The following is an 18,133-nucleotide window of genomic DNA, read 5'->3' on the forward strand; positions in this document are numbered from 1 at the left end:
ACACTCACCCACCCACTCACTCACCCACCCACTCACCCACCCACTCACCCACCCACACACTTACCCACCCACACACTCACCCACCCACCCACTCACCCACTCACCCACCCACTCACCCACTCACCCACCCACTCACACACCCACTCACCCACTCACACACCCACCCCACCGATAACCCCACGCCCCCTTGTCACCCTGCCATGCGAACCCCCACCCCCACCCCCACCCCGTGCCCTCCCCCCCTCCCCCCCCACAGGGAGACTCGGGGGGGCCCCTGAGCTGCCGCGTGGGGGGGGCCGGCAGCGCGTGGCAGCTTCACGGCGTCACGAGCTTCGTGTCGGCCGCGGGCTGCGCGGCGCCACGCAAGCCCGCCGTGTTCACGCGCGTGTCGGCTCACGCGGCATGGGTCGCTGACGTCACCGGGGTAATACCCCCCCCCCACCCTCCACACCCAGCCCCCCCCCCAGCCCCCACCCTCTACCCCCCCTCCCCCCGCCACACCTAACCCCCCCACCATCTAAATAGATGGTCAGCTGGTTAGTCAGATAGATAGTGCACGAGATGGTGAGTCAGATAGATAGTCCACTAGATGGTGAGTCAGATAGATAGATAGTGCACTGGATGGTGAGTCAGATAGATAGAGCACTAGATGGTGAGTCAGATAGATAGATAGTGCACTGGATGGTTAGTCAGATAGATAGATAGTGCACTGGATGGTGAGTCAGATAGATAGATAGTGCACTGGATGGTGAGTCAGATAGATAGATAGTGCACTGGATGGTGAGTCAGATAGATAGATAGTGCACTGGATGGTGAGTCAGATAGATAGATAATCCACTAGATGGTGAGTCAGATAGATAGATAGTGCACTGGATGGTGAGTCAGATAGATAGATAGTGCACGAGATGGTGAGTCAGATAGATAGATAGATAGTGCACGAGATGGTGAGTCAGATAGATAGATAGTGCACGAGATGGTGAGTCAGATAGATAGATAGATAGTGCACTGGATGGTGAGTCAGATAGATAGTCCACTAGATGGCGAGTCAGATAGATAGATAGTGCACTGGATGGTTAGTCAGATAGATAGATAGTGCACTGGATGGTGAGTCAGATAGATAGATAGTGCACTGGATGGTGAGTCAGATAGATAGATAGATAGTGCACTGGATGGTGAGTCAGATAGATAGTCCACTAGATGGCGAGTCAGATAGATAGATAGTGCACTGGATGGTGAGTCAGATAGATAGATAGTGCACTAGATGGTTAGTCAGATAGATAGATAGTGCACTGGATGGTTAGTCAGATAGATAGTGCACGAGATGGTGAGTCAGATAGATAGATAGTGCACGAGATGGTGAGTCAGATAGAGAGTCGGATAGTCAGTGAGATAGATAGCCAGGTAGATGGATCGCTATCGATGTAGACCGCTAGTTAGATCGTAAGTCAGCAAGATAATCAGCTCATCAGCTCGCGAGTCAGTTAGTCATAGATCGGTATGGACGTTGTCGACGATGACGCTAACCCCCCTCTCTATTCACAGCTCGCGTCCTCGGCCACCAATCGCCCGGCCGCCTCTCCCCCCCTTCTGCTGCTGCTCGCGCTGGCTCCTGTGCTAAGTTGGCCACGTGGTGCCCCCATGACCCGGCGAACGACCTCGTGAGAGGTTCGTGGTGGGTCGCGTGGGAACCCCAAAGGAGCTGGCAGGAGAGTGAAGAGGATGAAGGGCCCGGAGTGGTTCCACCATGGTTCGGAGTGGTTCCACCATGGTTCGGAGTGGTTCCACCATGGTTCAGAGTGGTTCCACCATGGTTCGGAGTGGTTCCACCATGGTTCGGAGTGGTTCCACCATGGTTCGGAGTGGTTCCACCATGGTTCGGAGTGGTTCCACCATGGTTCAGAGTGGTTCCACCATGGTTCAGAGTGGTTCCACCATGGTTCGGTGTGGTTCCACCATGGTTCAGAGTGGTTCCACCATGGTTCGGAGTGGTTCCACCATGGTTCGGAGTGGTTCCACCATGGTTCGGAGTGGTTCCACCATGGTTCGGAGTGGTTCCACCATGGTTCGGTGTGGTTCCACCATGGTTCAGAGTGGTTCCACCATGGTTCAGAGTGGTTTCACCATGGCCCGGAATGGTTTCACCATGGCCCAGTGTGGCACGGCTCTGGTGTCTGGCTCGGCTCGGCAAACAGCCAGTGGAAAAGAAAAAAAACCCGCACCCGTGCCATGTCAAGGGAATGATTGACAAAGGGTGCTAGACAGAGAGAGGGGGTGGGAGGGGGGGAGGTTTGGAGCGGGAGAATGTTTGAAACACATTCCTGCACATTAATGTTTTCCACATTCTCCGGCTGAGTTAATGAGTTAATTAGTCACCGGTGCCAGCTCTCAGGCACCGGGGCTCACGTGACCGGCGCGTTAGCCGAAGAAAATGTTGAGTACGAAGAGAATTTACACTATGAGACATCTTGACCAGTGGCAAAATATAGTGATAGGTTTTTACCCTTTCAACTGGTACAAAAACTGACACCTTTATACAAGGCATCATGTTTGCAATAACCACAACACAAGCAGTCAAAATGCAAACAAAAATAAACAACTCTGATGATGATATGCACTGTCCTTGAAGTTCATCTTTTTGTTTGCATTTTGACTGCTTGTGTTGTGGTTATTGCAAACATGATGCCTTGTATAAAGGTGTCAGTTTTTGTACCAGTTGAAAGGGTAAAAACCTATTACTATACGAAAAGAATGTTGAGTGTTGTACTTGGTTGTTTGTGTCTGGGTGATTTGTTTACGAAACCCGGCGACCCGAGTTCGACTCCCCCCCCCTACACCGGTGACCTGAATTGGTCCTGGGCCTCCCTTAGGTCGACTCAGCCTCAAAATAGTACCTCGGTTTTTTTTCAGTTTCATATATTTGGTATGGCCCTGTGAGCCATTCGGCTCTTGAACTGCAACTAACAAAAAACACGAAAAAGAAAACATCTTAAAGTGATTAACACCATTTGAACCTCATTTGCCAGTAGCAAAATATGATAATTGTGTTTTTTACCCTTTTATCTGGCAACAAAACTGACACCTTTTTTACAAGGAGTCATGTTTGCATTGACCACAATACCTGCAGTCGGAATGCAAACAAAAAAGACAACTATGATAATGGATGCGCTGTCCTTGAAGTTGATTGGTCCACACCCAAGACAGCTTTTCTTAGAGCCTAGTCTCACATAGTGTTGGACCAGATGACGCCAAAAGGCGCACAACTCAAAGACAATGCACCATCAGAGTATGAGAGCTCGGGGGTAAGCATTTACACCATTGGAAACCTCACGCCTTTTGGCCGTCATCTGGTCCAACACCATGTAGAGACTAGGCTCTAAGGAAAGCTGTCTCGGGTGTGGACCAATCAATTTCAAGGACAGTGCATACATTACCAGAGTTGTGTTTTTTGTTTGCATTACGACCGCAGGTATTGTGGTCAATGCAAACATGACTCCTTGTAAAAAAAAGGTGTCAGTTTTGTTGCCAGATAAAAGGGCAAAAAACCAATTATCATATTAAAGTAACTTCGTGCAAACAGAAAAATCCAGGAAGAAACAGCAAAACCTGCGAGTTGGATGCGTTCGTGTTGTATTTGCGTGTGTCTGGGTGATCTGTTTACAATTGACTTAGAGCTTTCGTAACTGCAGGAATTCACATTTCCTTGTGTCTTTCGGTAAAGTCGCGTGGATAGGTTCAAAGGAAATAACAGCAAACTACGACGTTTCGATCGCTGTTATTTTTAGTGATTTTCTGTGAAACTCATCAACGTAACTTTACCGATAGACCCAATAAAATTAGTTTACGTTTCTTGTGACCTTTGCACTGCTGTCGTGATTGTGTAGCTGTGTTTGTTGTTGTTGAATCCGATGAGCTTCATAGCTCTTCGGATTCCCTCCTGCGGTTTGAGTAAAGATTCTGATTGAACGCATTGCCTGCAGGTCTCGTACGTTTGGTTTTGACTCACACAGAGCATAGACTAACACAGACAAAGGTGCCCCGTGTAGCCTCCAACAGACTGTTTGGGGCAAGTGCGGTTAGTGAGTAGCACTCTATGAAGGAACTAAAGACAAAGGTACCCCGTGTAGCCTCCAACAGACTGTTGGGGCAAGTGCTGTCAGTGAAGCTACCTGCTCTGTCGCTCCGCACGAAGCTTCGGGTCTTCTCGGCCACGGTCATTCCCTCCCTTCTCTACGCTTGTGAAACGTGGACCCCTCTAAATGGAACATCTGCGCCGGTGAGAAAGATTCAGGCTGTCACGCCTCCACTCAGATTGAGGCAAGCCAAGTGGCAGCGCATTCTCTGTTTATTGCAGAGGCTCAAGGTTCAAATCCGAGGTGAGAAATCCTAATAGTGGTGGTCGTGGTGGTTGTGGTGGTCGTGGTGGTGGTAGTTGTTGGTCACCAAGGTAGAGCCTCACTCTCTCTCTCTTTTTTTTAAATCTTTTTTTACGATCAGTGTAAACAAGAAGATGCTCGGTGTATACGGCACTTTGCTTCGTTCATCATTTTGTAATTTTTTTATTTTATTTTTTATTAAATTTCCATTTTTAAACTTTGCTTTATGTAAACCCCCTCCTCCCGCCCGTTCTCTCTCTCATCTCTCCTCGCCTGCTCCTCCCCCTTCCCCTGACATCCCTTACAACAACAACAACAACCTCTATGTGTCCTGAACTTGTGGGTCACCCTGTATAATAAACACATTGTCCTGCAGAGGGAGCTGGTAGGAACGTCGGGTTGCTCGGTCAATGGCCTGCAGGGTCAACGGCGGCGTGGTGTATTCCGCAAATATGCCCGACTGTGAGGGCGGGCACAAGCCGGCGTGAGTAGGTTAAACGTTGAGTTTTATAAGGGCACCACGGGGTGACCAGCCCCTCCCCTCCCCACCCAGCCCCACCCCTCCAGCCCCCCACCCAGCCCCTCCCCACCCTCCCCAGGCAGCCCCTCCCCACCCAGCACCACCCCACCCTCCACACCCAGCCCCACAAAACCCAGCCCTACCCCTCCCACCTCCTCACCCAGCCCCTCCCTCCCCTCCCCTCCCCACCCAGCCCCTCCCCACCCAGCCCCACCCTCTCCACCCAGCCCCACCCCTCCCATTTTTGGATGCACGATGGAGGGACGGACGGACACAATAATCCCCTGTGGGCTGGTGTAACCAGGCGGTTCCTACCAGTATAACAAGCCCTATGTGTCCTAACTTTTGGGCCACCCTGCATACACCGCCAATCGGCAAGTCACTGCGTGTGGTGTGGTGTCGTGCGGGTAACTGTGTAGGGGAGCTGCAGCTGAGGGCGTCTCGCTGTAGGGAGGAGGAGGAGGTGGAGGTGTCGTCTCTTCTTCCTGCTCGTAGGCCCCGTTCTCCTCACCCCAGGCCTGAGCCTCAGGCTCGCCTGGTGGCGGCAGGTCGTAGGGCGCGTGGAGGTCGGGCCGGGCCCGCGGGGAGGCCTCGTATGGGGGAGGGAAGTCGTGGCGTCTGAGGGGGAGGAGTGGGGGGGGGAAGAAACGGAGACGTTAGGTACGTGTCATAAAGCTCGTTGAGGCGACTTCTGGAATCCGTCTTTTATTCAACTTGCATTGCAGCTTTCCTTCACGCTGCTGACAGGCAGCGTGAGAGGGACAGAGAGAGATAGAGACGCACCGCCACGTAGCAACCCGGAGCCCCGCTCCCGCGTGGCCCCCTTCCTCCGTTCGTTCCCGTTCTGACCACGTGTCGTTCGTCTCCACCCCTATTTAATACCCGGGTCACGTGGTGCGTTTCCGCCAATCCTGGTTAGCCTCCATGGAATATTCCAGGCTCCCTCGTAAGCTCCCGGGAACACGCCCCCTGACTCGTCTCCCCATTGGCTGTGGCCAAAGCCAGCAGAACCAATCCCCTACTTACAGCTGTCACCTTTCCATTACGTCAGGGCCACGCCCCTAGGCTTCCCCCCATTGGCTATAAACCAGCACCGGCAGAGCCAATCATCATGACGAGTTGTGATATGTCAGTGAGCCGGATATATCCTCACATTACATATGGACAGCGGGAGAGTTCGAAACAGCGGGAGAGGCTGCCGCTGCTCTGTCGGGAGCTGGAACGGTAACCGCCTGGATCTAGGCCTCGGCAAGGTAAGAGTGTAAAGACAACGAGCCTACCTTTACCCTACCTTTTACCTTACCACAATACAATCACTCTACCCTACCTTTTACCCTTTAGCAGGTAAGGTAAAAAGCAACGAGCCTACCTTTACCCTACCCTTTTACTCTTACCCCTTGGCATGTCGACACCTTTACCCTTTACCTTTACCCTTTTACTCAGTAAAAAGGGTAAATTACCTTACCTTGCCGAAGCCTACCTGGATCTCCCAACTCGCGATTGGTGACGGGGCAGTAGTGGAGAGAGTGGAGAGTTTCCCAATACCTGGGCAGTGTGCTCATGACCAGCTCCGGTTTGACAGCAGAGGTCTCACTCCGAATCAGTCGAGCTGCAATATCTTTTCATCGGTTGTGTAACGCTGCTGTGTGGAAGCTAACTGGTCTGTCGCTTTCGATTTAAAGCTTTCGTGACTGCAGGGATTCATCTTCTTGGTTCTTTCGGTAAAGTCACGTAGAAGGGAAGTAATAAAATAATACAAATAATAAAATAAATATTTTTTATTATTGATAATTATTTTATTATGTTTTATTTTTCTTATTTTATTATTTCCCTTCTACGTGACTTTACCGAAAGAACCAAGAAGATGGTCTGTCACTCCGCACGAAGCTTCGGGTCTTCTCGGCCACGGTCATGCCCTCCCTTCTCTATGCTTGCGAAACGTGGACCCCACTAATGGAACATCTTCGCCAGGTATAAACATTTGTCCTGGGTTTAACCAGGCTGGATTGTGTCCATACATTTGTGGGCGGTGAGTGACCGATTGAGTGGGTCAGTGAGCCTGCGGGTGAGCGGGTAGGTGAGAGGTGATTCAGTGACTGGGTGAGTGATTGAGTGGCTGAGTGAGCTAACGGATGAGGGATACGGCAGGTGATTCGGTGGGCGGTGAGCGATTGAGTGGGTCAGTGAGCCTGCGGGTGAGCGAGTGGGTGAGCGAGTCGGTGAGTGAGCGATTGAGTGGGTCAGTGAGCCCACGGGTGAGTGAGTAGGTCGGTGAGCGAGCGGGTCGGTGAGCGAGTGGGTGAGCGAGTGGGTGAGCGAGTAGCTGAGTGAGCGATTGAGCGGGTCGGTGAGCCCACGGGTGAGTAGGTCGGTGAGCGAGCGGGTCGGTGAGCGAGCGGGTCGGTGAGCGAGCGGGTCGGTGAGCGAGTGGGCGAGCGAGTAGCTGAGTGAGCAATTGAGTGGCTCGGTGAGCCCACGGGTGAGCGAGCGGGTTGGTGAGCGAGTGGGTGAGCGAGTAGCTGAGTGAGCAATTGAGTGGGTCAGTGAGCGAGTGGGCGAGCGAGTAGCTGAGTGAGCAATTGAGTGGCTCGGTGAGCCCACGGGTGAGCGAGCGGGTTGGTGAGCGAGTGGGTGAGCGAGTAGCTGAGTGAGCGATTGAGCGGGTCGGTGAGCGAGTGGGTGAGTAGCTGAGCGATTGAATGAGTCAATGTGCCCACGGGTGAGCGAGCGGGTCAGTGAACGAGTGGGTGAGCGAGTCGGTGAGTGAGCGATTGAGTGGGTCAGTGAGCGAGTGGGTGAGCGAATCGGTGAGCGAGTGGGTCGGTGGGCGAGCGGACTTCACCCGACATCGCAGCGATCACCTGCGCAAGGAGGAGGTGGACGGAGTCCGCGGGGCCCCACACCGCAGGGACAGGGCCGCCGTGAGCACCAGTCCCAGGCCCACGCAGGTCAGACCGTAGGCCAAGGCGCCCAGGCCCACGCGGGGGGCCGGGGGGGGGGCCAGGGCACCACCGCCGCCAGGGGTCCCGCTGGGGGTCCCGCAGGTGACCCAGAGGGCACGGCAGGGGTCCGGGCCGTGCGGGGCAGACGAGGGCGCGCAGAGGGGGGCGCAGGGGGCACTAAGGGGGTTGCAGGCGGTCCCGCATGTCGTACAGGCGTCTGCCCCTGGGGCAATTACAACACATGCGTCTGCCCCGGGGGCAATTACAACACACGCCTCTGCCCCTGCGGCACAGGTAACAACGCACGCGTCTGCCAATGGGGCACAAGCAACGCAGGAAACAACACACGCGTCTGCCCCTGGGGCAATTACAACGCACGCCTCTGCCCCGGGGGCACAGGCAACGCAGCCGACGGAGCACGCGTCTGCCCCGGGGGCGCTGGCGCCAGGCGCTCGTCCCCCGGGGCCCCCGGCCGCCAGGAGGAAGGCGCCCGCGCAGGCGCACAGGAGGCCCGTGGCGAGCGCGGCGCGGCGAGCTCGCAGCCCCGCCACGTGGCAGCCACGTGGCGGGGACGAGGACGTCGAAGATCGCCGGGATGGTGGCGAAGGCGGCGGCGGTGGGAAGGGTCCCAGCGACTGAAGTTGCGTCAGGAGGAAGAGCTGCGGGAGACGCGCCGGAGCAGCCGCTGTCGACGACTGAGATGAATAGGGTGGCGGTGGTGGTGGCGGTGGCGAAGGTGGTTGTGGTGGGAATGGTCGAGGCGGTGATTGTGACGTCTGTTGTGGCGGTTGAGTTGACGATGATGATGGTAGCGGTGGTGATGATGGTGGTGGTCGTGGCAACGGTGACGATGATGATGGCGATGATGGTAGCGGTGGTGATGATGGTGGTGGTCGTGGCAACGGTGACGATGATGATGGCGATAATGGTAGCGGTGGTGATGATGGTGGTGGTCGTGGCAATGGTGACAATGGTGATGGTGGCGGTTCAGCTGATGATGATGTTGATGGCGATGATGGTAGCAGTGGTGATGATGGTGGTGGTCGTGGCAATGGTGACAATGGTGATGGTGGCGGTTCAGCTGTTGATGTTGATGATGGGAGCCGTGTTGATGTCAGTTGCGGCGATGGTGGCACTGGTGATGAGTGCGATGCGAATGTGAAAACTGACGATGGTGATGGTGCAGGTGGTGGTGATGGCTGTGACACTGCAGGTGAAAATGAGGCTGCTGGCGATAATAACGATGTCAGCGTGCACAGACACGATGTTGAGGGTGATGGTGAAGATGTTGATGATGTTGATGGTGAAGATGTTGATGATGTTGAGGGTGAAGATGTTGATGATGTTGAGGGTGAAGCCTCATCAGCCATCTTTCCACTTAATAAATTTTTCCCCCAGGGCAGCTAATTGCCCCTAATGCCCCTGAGGAATCAGACGAAGCTCCTGTGATGAACAAGATAGAACTCCTGAGATGAATGAGAATAAACTCATGTGATGGATCAGATGAAACTCCTCTATTGGATCAGATGAATCTCCTGTGTTGAATCAGATGAATCTCCTGTGATGGATCAGATGAATCTCCTGTGTTGAATCAGATGAATCTCCTGTGATGGATCAGATGAATCTCCTGTGTTGAATCAGATGAATCTCCTGTGTTGAATCAGATGAATCTCCTGTGTTGAATCAGATGAATCTCCTGCGTTGAATCAGATGAATCTCCTGTGTTGAATCAGATGAATCTCCTGCGTTGAATCAGATGAATCTCCTGTGTTGAATCAGATGAATCTCCTGTGTTCAATCAGATGAATCTCCTGTGTTGAATCAGATGAATCTCCTGCGTTGAATCAGATGAATCTCCTGTGTTGAATCAGATGAATCTCCTGTGTTGAATCAGATGAATCTCCAGTGTTGAATCAGATTAATCTCCTGTGTTGAATCAGATGAATATCCTGTGTTGAATCAGATTAAGTTCCTGCGTTGAATGAGATTAATCTCCTGTGTTGAATCAGATTAATCTCCTGCATTAGATCAGATGAATCTCCTGTGTTGAATCAGATTAATATCCTGTGTTGAATCAGATGAAGCTCCTGCGTTGAATCAGATTAATCTCCAGTGTTGAATCAGATGAATCTCCTGTTGAATCAGATTCATCTCATGTGTTGAATCAGATGAAGCTCCTGCGTTGAATCAGATGAATCTCCAGTGTTGAATCAGATGAATCTCCTGTTGAATCAGATTCATCTCATGTGTTGAATCAGATGAATCTCCTGTGTTGAATCAGATGAATCTCCTGTGTTGAATCAGATTAATCTTCTGCATTAGCTCAGATGAAGCTTCATTGTTGAATCAGATGAATCTCCTGTGTTGAATCAGATTAAGTTCCTGTGTTAGCTCAGATGAATCTCCTGTGATGGATCAGATGAAGCTCCTCTATTGGATCAGATTAAGTTCCTGTGTTGAATCAGATGAATCTCCTGCGTTGAATCAGATTAATCTCCTGCGTTAGATCAGATGAATCTCCTGTGTTGAATCAGATTAAGTTCCTGTGTTAGCTCAGATGAAGCTCCAGTGTTGGGAGTCGGTGTCTTGTCTGCCGTAGGAGCAACTGACCCGCTGTTTTTTACAGCAACTATTATGCACACACGCACACGCACGCAACTTTTAAATAAATCACTTAACCCTCAGTCCGCCCTTAATGGGCAACTGGAGTCGTTAATGAATCACGAAATCAAAACGTGGGGGGAGTGGTGGCAGACAAGGCTTGCCCTCCCATCCCGCATCTGCCCCTCGCCCTCCAAACCCAGTCGTCAATGTCCTCCGAGCACACGGAGGATATATTATAATTGATAAACAACCGATATTATATCCACAATGGAGGTTTTAACACGCTTTCTTTTAACTCACTGTCGTTGTTGTAGTATCCTCAAATCTTGCAACTCAATTTTAACCCACTTCCCAATGTGCTATCGACTGCAAATTTGGTTTACTTATGTCGTGTTTTTTCGGTAAAGTCACGTATGTTAAAAAATATTTTTTTATTAATAATAAAAATAATAATAGAAATAAAATTATAAATCTTGAATTATGTCATACTGATGACAATACTATATTCTATCATTAAAAATCTATATTTAAAAAAAAAATGTATATGTTATGTTTCGGCTTGGGTCAAATTGAAATTGCCCACGGTCACTTACGTTGTGGCAAGCTTCGGGGCCACTTCCTGGAGTCGTGGAGTTCTACCATTACTAGTGCGGCCCATTTCATAAAAGCGAGTTTAAAAAAACGTTTTTTTAAATGTTACTTATTTTTGAGTGAGATCGCGTAAATATAAATGCGTCGTTAAACATGGGTTTCTGTGCAAGTCTATGGGTCTCTGTGCGAGTCTGGGTTTCTGTGCAAGTCTATGGGTCTCTGTGCGAGTCTGGGTTTCTGTGCAAGTCTATGGGTCTCTGTGAGTCTGGGTTTCTATGTGAGTCTATGGGTCTCTGTGCGAGTCTGGGTTTCTATGTGAGTCTATGGGTCTCTGTGAGTCTGGGTTTCTATGTGAGTCTATGGGTCTCTGTGAGTCTGGGTTTCTATGCAAGTCTATGGGTCTCTGTGAGTCTGGGTTTCTATGTGAGTCTATGGGTCTCTGTGAGTCTGGGTTTCTATGTGAGTCTATGGGTCTCTGTGCGAGTCTGGATTTCTGTGCAAGTCTATGGGTCTCTGTGAGTCTGGGTTTCTATATGAGTCTATAGGTCTCTGTGTGAGCCTATTGGTCTCTGTGAGTCTGGGTTTCTATGTGAGCCTATGGGTTTCGATGTGAGCATATAGGTCTGTGCGAGTCTAAGGATCTCTGCGTGAATCTATGGGTCTCTGTGTGAGCCTATGGGTCTCTGTGTGAGTCTATGGGTCTGTGTGGGAATCAGTGGGTTTCTATACGAGTCTATGGATCTCTGTGAGTCTGGGTTTCTAAGTGAGCCTATGGGTCTGTACGAGTCTATGGGTCTCTGTGTGAGTATATGGGTCTCTGTGTGAATCAGTGGGTTTCTATACGAGTCTATGGGTCTCTGTGTGAGTATATGGGTCTGTGTGAATCAGTGGGTTTCTATACGAGTCTATGGGTCTCTGTGTGAGTCTATGGGTCTGTGTGTGAATCAGTGGGTTTCTATACGAGTCTATGGGTCTCTGTGTGAGTCTATGGGTCTGTGTGTGAATCAGTGGGTTTCTATACGAGTCTATGGGTCTCTGTGTGAGTCTATGGGTCTGTGTGTGAATCAGTGGGTTTCTACGCAAGTCTATGGGTCTCTGTGTGAGTCTATGGGTCTGTGTGTGAATCAGTGGGTTTCTATACGAGTCTATGGGTCTCTGTGTGAGTATATGGGTCTGTGTGAATCAGTGGGTTTCTATACGAGTCTATGGGTCTCTGTGTGAGTATATGGGTCTGTGTGTGAATCAGTGGGTTTCTATACGAGTCTATGGGTCTCTGTGTGAGTATATGGGTCTGTGTGTGAATCAGTGGGTTTCTATACGAGTCTATGGGTCTCTGTGTGAGTCTATGGGTCTGTGTGTGAGTCAGTGGGTTTCTATACGAGTCTATGGGTCTCTGTGTGAGTATATGGGTCTGTGTGGGAATCAGTGGGTTTTCTATACGAGTCTATGGGTCTCTGTGTGAGTCTATGGGTCTGTGTGTGAATCAGTGGGTTTCTATACGAGTCTATGGGTCTCTGTGTGAGTATATGGGTCTGTGTGAATCAGTGGGTTTCTATACGAGTCTATGGGTCTCTGTGTGAGTATATGGGTCTGTGTGTGAATCAGTGGGTTTCTATACGAGTCTATGGGTCTCTGTGTGAGTATATGGGTCTGTGTGAATCAGTGGGTTTCTATACGAGTCTATGGGTCTCTGTGTGAGTATATGGGTCTCTGTGTGAATCAGTGGGTTTCTATACGAGTCTATGGGTCTCTGTGTGAGTATATGGGTCTGTGTGTGAATCAGTGGGTTTCTATACGAGTCTATGGGTCTCTGTGTGAGTCTATGGGTCTGTGTGTGAATCAGTGGGTTTCTATACGAGTCTATGGGTCTCTGTGTGAGTCTATGGGTCTGTGTGTGAGTCAGTGGGTTTCTACGCAAGTCTATGTGCGAGTCCGTCCATCTCTACGTGTCTCTACGTGCCTCTACGGCAGGGGTGGGAAACCTTTTTTCTGCCAAGGGCCACTTGGATATTTATAACATCATTCGCGGGCCATACAAAATTATCAACTTCAAAATTTGCCCGTTATATTTGGTCAAACATTTCATTAACTCGCCCCTAATGCGATGGGCTGGAACTGCTTCTCTTTAACGAGGCGTGTGATGATGTTAGCTGGTGCTGATGATGATGTTAGCTGGTGCTGATGATGATGTTAGCTGGTGCTGATGATGATGTTAGCTGGTGCTGATGATGATGTTAGCTGGTGCTGATGATGATGTTAGCTGGTGCTGATGATGATTTTAGCTGGTGCTGATGATGATGTGAGCTGGTGCTGATGATGATGTTAGCTGGTGCTGATGATGATGTTAGCTGGTGCTGATGATGATGTTAGCTGGTGCTGATGATGATGTTAGCTGGTGCTGATGATGATGTTAGCTGGTGCTGATGATGATGTTAGCTGGTGCTGATGATGATGTTAGCTGGTGCTGATGATGATGTTAGCTGGTGCTGATGATGATGTTAGCTGGTGTTGATGATGATGTTAGCTGGTGTTGATGATGATGTTAGCTGGTGCTGATGATGATGTGAGCTGGTGCTGATGATGATGTTAGCTGGTGCTGATGATGATGTTAGCTGGTGCTGATGATGATGTGAGCTGGTGCTGATGATGATGTTAGCTGGTGCTGATGATGATGTTAGCTGGTGCTGATGATGATGTTAGCTGGTGCTGATGATGATGTGAGCTGGTGCTGATGATGATGTTAGCTGGTGTTGATGATGATGTTAGCTGGTGCTGATGTTAGCTGGTGCTGATGATGTTAGCTGGTGCTGATGATGATGTTAGCTGGTGCTGATGATGATGTTAGCTGGTGTTGATGATGATGTTAGCTGGTGCTGATGATGATGTGAGCTGGTGCTGATGATGATGTTAGCTGGTGCTGATGATGATGTTAGCTGGTGCTGATGATGATGTTAGCTGGTGCTGATGATGATGTTAGCTGGTGCTGATGATGATGTTAGCTGGTGTTGATGATGATGTTAGCTGGTGCTGATGATGATGTTAGCTGGTGCTGATGATGATGTTAGCTGGTGCTGATGATGATGTTAGCTGGTGCTGATGATGATGTGAGCTGGTGCTGATGATGATGTTAGCTGGTGCTGATGATGATGTTAGCTGGTGCTGATGATGATGTTAGCTGGTGCTGATGATGTTAGCTGGTGCTGATGATGTTGTTAGCTGGTGTTGATGATGATGTTAGCTGGTGCTGATGATGATGTTAGCTGGTGCTGATGATGTTGTTAGCTGGTGTTGATGATGATGTTAGCTGGTGTTGATGATGATGTTAGCTGGTGCTGATGATGATGTTAGCTGGTGCTGATGATGTTGTTAGCTGGTGCTGATGATGTTGTTAGCTGGTGCTGATGATGATGTTGCTGCTACTTGCAACTGCTTTTCCAGGTTTGTTCCTAGATTTATACTGGTAGGAACCTCCTGGTTACACCAGCCCACAGGGGATTATTGTGTCCGTCGTGCAGGGAGGGGCTGGGTGGGGAGGGTGGGGAAGGGCTGGGTGGGGAGGGTGGGGCTGGGTGGTGAGGGGAGGGTGGGTGGGGAGGGGCTGGGTGGGGAGGGGCTGGTCACCCCGTGGTGCCCTTATAAAACTCAACGTTTCACCTACTCACGCCGGCTTGTGCCCGCCCTCACAGTCGGCCATATTTGCGGAATACACCACGCCCTGGCCGTTGACCCTGCAGGCCATTGACCGAGCAACCCGACGTTCCTACCAGCTCCCTCCGCAGGAGGAATGTTTGAATTTCGAATCCCGCCTGCGTTTGCCTTGGCAGGGCCACACCAAATGATTTCGCGGGCCTCGGACGTCCCCCCCAGCCCTAGCTCTACGGGTTAACCACCACACAAGCCTCTATTGTGACGTGCCGTCGACGTCACGGAGGTGTCATGGCCGCAGAGGGCCACGTGCGACTCACAGTGGCGACGACGGGTAATGCAGGCGCGTCTCCGGCCTCACGACCACAGGGCGGACGAACCTTATGGGGGAATTCTAGATTTGAAGCTTTCGTGACTGCAAGGATTCATATTCATGGGTTTTTTTCGGTAAAGTCACCATGTAGGTAAAAAGTTAACATTAATAAAAGTAAAATAAAAATCACGACGTTTCGGAGGCAACGCAAGCTTCCGTCTTCAGGTGGAACCGTCACAGCACGACTGCTGTATCAAGTGAAGAGAAATTCCAAGGAAACAGTCCACCCCCCGCTGGATCGCAAGGACGAGTCGTGCTCATGCCGTCACCCGGTAAACTGACACAAAAAGAATGATCAAAGCAATTCGCCCCAACACCACCAGCGTTCGTCATTCCGCCGTTGCGACTTTGACACGGGACGGTGAAGATGCTCGGGTGCCGGGGACCGGTCCGTGGAAGCGGATGTCGTGCTCGTCACACACTCACACACACACACGCGCACACACACACACACACACACGCACACACACGCGCACACACACACACGCACACACGCGCACACACGCACACACACACGCGCACACACGCACACACACACGCGCACACACACGCACACACACGCGCACACACACACACACACGCACACACACACGCGCACACACACGCACACACACACGCACACACACGCACACACACACACACACACATACGCACACACACATACACACGCACACACACACACACACACATACGCACACACACATACACACGCACACACACAACAACCGGCACTCGCCACTAAGTGGCGGTGACGTCACCACGACGCTTGTGCCAGGCCAAGTGCACCTTGAGGCCACGTGAAGTGTCGAACGCCCGCTGGCAGGTCACAGGGCAGACCCAGCAGGTGCCACGAGTCGACTGACTGAGATGACCGAGATGACTGGCTGATGCACCACCTGTGCCCCCTACCGTGCCAACTTGCTGTGCTTTAGCCACCCGGCGCTCCGCTCTTTGTTGTGAGTGTCGCTCCTCCGCCCTCCGTTGTTGTTGGAGGGCGACTGCCTCCAACTGCTCAGTAGCGTCCTTCACGAGCCTCCTCCACAGAGGCCGATCTTGACACCGCTGGTACCAGTCATCGGCAAGTCCACTCAGCTCCACGTCCTCCTGTACCACATCACTCCATCTCTTCTCTAGCCCGTGTTGCGCCCGTTTAGCCCCCACACGCACACACACACGCGCGCAAGCACAAAGTGCTCGGCCTGCAAATGAACCACCGCAATGCCTCTCTGACCTCAAGCAGCGTCAACCATCACCACGCCAACTCCCGTGATCCTCCCAGCGGCAGCAGCAGCTTTTGGCAAACCATCGATTGAAAGATGGTGGCCACTGCATTGCCCGGCGCCAGAGGTCGCAAACGGGTTTTGATTCCTTACCCGTACCCGGCCGCACCAGGGTCGCAAACGGGTACCCGTACCCGGCCGCACCAGGGTCGCAAACGGGTACCCGTACCCGGCCGGGTATCGGGTAGGGTACGGGGATCAGGTACCCGATTGCGACCTCTGGGATGAAGCCATGTTGCAGACGCGGGTGGGTTGATTCTAGGAACTTGAATTGTGAGAAGAGACAAGACGTTGGGAAATGAGTGACAAACGGTGACTCACCGGTGACTCACGGCCTACCCGTACCCGGCCGCACCAAGGTCACAAACGGGTACCCGTACCCAGCCGGGTACGGGTAGCCGGGTATCGGGTAGGGTACCGGTTGCGACCTCTGCCCGGCGCTTTCAGACGCGCTGCTTCTGCGGACGTCTGGAACGCTCTGCCCTCCGATATTCGGAAGCTGCCGGAGGAGCTGTGCACTTTAGGAAATTGTCCAGATTGACAAACTCATTCATTTAGAGCTGTTTTTGTGTTTAGATTGTTGTCCACCCCCGATTAGCGCGGTTGGCTACGTACGGTGCGAAAGAATCTTGAATTGAAGCTTTCGTGACCGCACGAATCCATACTCTTTGTGGTTCTGTCGGTAAAGTCAGGTGAGTAGAAAAATAAAATAAAATCGCGACGTTTCGATCGCAACACAGCATTTCCTTGCTGTGGGTATCACACACCTGATGAGGGTCGCTTGTGTTGCGATCGAAACGTCCGTGATTTGTTTCATTTGATTCCTACCTACGTCACTTTACCGAAAGGACCAACGAGTATGGTGTGAAAGAAGTTCGACACACACACAGGGCTACCTCCGAGAGCTGTTAACGCGAACCTCTGGACCGCAGGCTCATTGCACGGCGCTTAAAATCAACGCTTTGAATTTGCAGTGCTGCATTTCGTCAAATTAAGTACAGAATGGCATTGAATGTGATCAGCATTTTATTGTGGTGTCGTTGGTGACCATCAACTCACAAGAACCCGATTTAATCATAACCAAGTGTACGCGAATCCGTGGGTCTCTGTGTGAGTCTATGGGTCTCTGTGTGAGTTTATGAGTCTCTGTGTGAGTCTGTGGGTCTCTGTGTGAGTCTATGGGTCTCTGTGTGAGTCTGTGGGTCTCTGTGTGAGTTTATGAGTCTCTGTGTGAGTCTATGGGTCTCTGTGTGAGTCTATGGGTCTCTGTGTGAGTTTATGAGTCTCTGTGTGAGTCTGTGGGTCTCTGTGTGAGTCTATGGGTCTCTGTGCGAGTCCATGGGTCTCTGTGTGAGTCTACGGGTCTCTGTGTGAGTCTACAGGTCTCTGTGCGAGTCTGCGGGTCTGTGTGAGTCTACGGGTCTTTGTGTGAGTCTATGGGTCTCTGTACGAGTCTACGGGTCTCTGTGCGAGTCTATGGGTCTCTGTGTGAGTCTATGGGTCTCTGTGCGAGTCTACGGGTCTCTGTGCGAGTCTATGGGTCTCTGTGTGAGGTCTATGGGTCTCTGTGTGAGTCTATGGGTCTCTGTGCGAGTCTATGGGTCTCTGTGCGAGTCTATAGGTCTCTATGCGAGTCTACGGGTCTCTGTGCGAGTCACTATGTGATCGGGGTGAGAACCCGGTTAAATCGCCATCGTTGGCCGACTGAAACCCGGATTAGAGCCCGGGATAATCTCGGCAGTGCCGTGTCCCTGACCTCTAATGAGCCATCCGGAAACACCTCTTGTTACTGTAAGCTGCTGTAC

General features: G+C 51.4%; 2 protein-coding genes across 3 annotated transcripts in view; one reads left to right on the forward strand and one right to left on the reverse strand.

Annotated features, from left to right (window-relative positions):
• The window catches only part of LOC144742000 (uncharacterized), an 11,235-nt gene extending 8,625 nt beyond the window's left edge, over positions 1–2,610 (forward strand). For both annotated transcript variants that reach the window (XM_078624497.1, XM_078624496.1), the window contains 2 exons: positions 257–424; positions 1,543–2,610. In XM_078624497.1, the coding sequence (XP_078480623.1) occupies positions 257–414 (158 nt within the window). In that variant the 3' untranslated portion in view covers positions 415–424; positions 1,543–2,610. The remainder of the gene's footprint in view (positions 1–256; positions 425–1,542) is intronic.
• Positions 2,611–5,134: 2,524 nt separating this feature from the next.
• LOC144742002 (uncharacterized) lies at positions 5,135–9,306 on the reverse strand. The gene is made up of 2 exons (XM_078624498.1): positions 7,755–9,306; positions 5,135–5,511 (listed from the first exon to the last, which is right to left on the reverse strand). The coding sequence occupies exons 1-2, from the start codon at positions 9,203–9,205 to the stop codon at positions 5,232–5,234; spliced, it is 1,731 nt and encodes a 576-aa protein (XP_078480624.1). The 5' UTR covers positions 9,206–9,306; the 3' UTR covers positions 5,135–5,231.
• Between the last annotated feature and the right edge of the window lie 8,827 nt (positions 9,307–18,133).

This window comes from Lampetra planeri, unplaced genomic scaffold (genome assembly GCF_965212315.1).
Source record: "Lampetra planeri unplaced genomic scaffold, kcLamPlan1.2.h2 scaffold_806, whole genome shotgun sequence".
Classification (NCBI taxonomy): Eukaryota; Metazoa; Chordata; class Hyperoartia; order Petromyzontiformes; family Petromyzontidae; genus Lampetra; species Lampetra planeri.

Excerpts from the sequence above, each read along its gene's own strand:
- LOC144742002 (XM_078624498.1), bottom strand. The coding sequence starts at position 9,205 with ATGGCTGATGAGGCTTCACCCTCAACATCATCAACATCTTCACCCTCA. Across the intron at positions 5,512-7,754 it reads TCCACCTCCTCCTTGCGCAG|ACGCCACGACTTCCCTCCCC; the intron begins GTGATCGCTGCG and ends CCTCCCCCTCAG.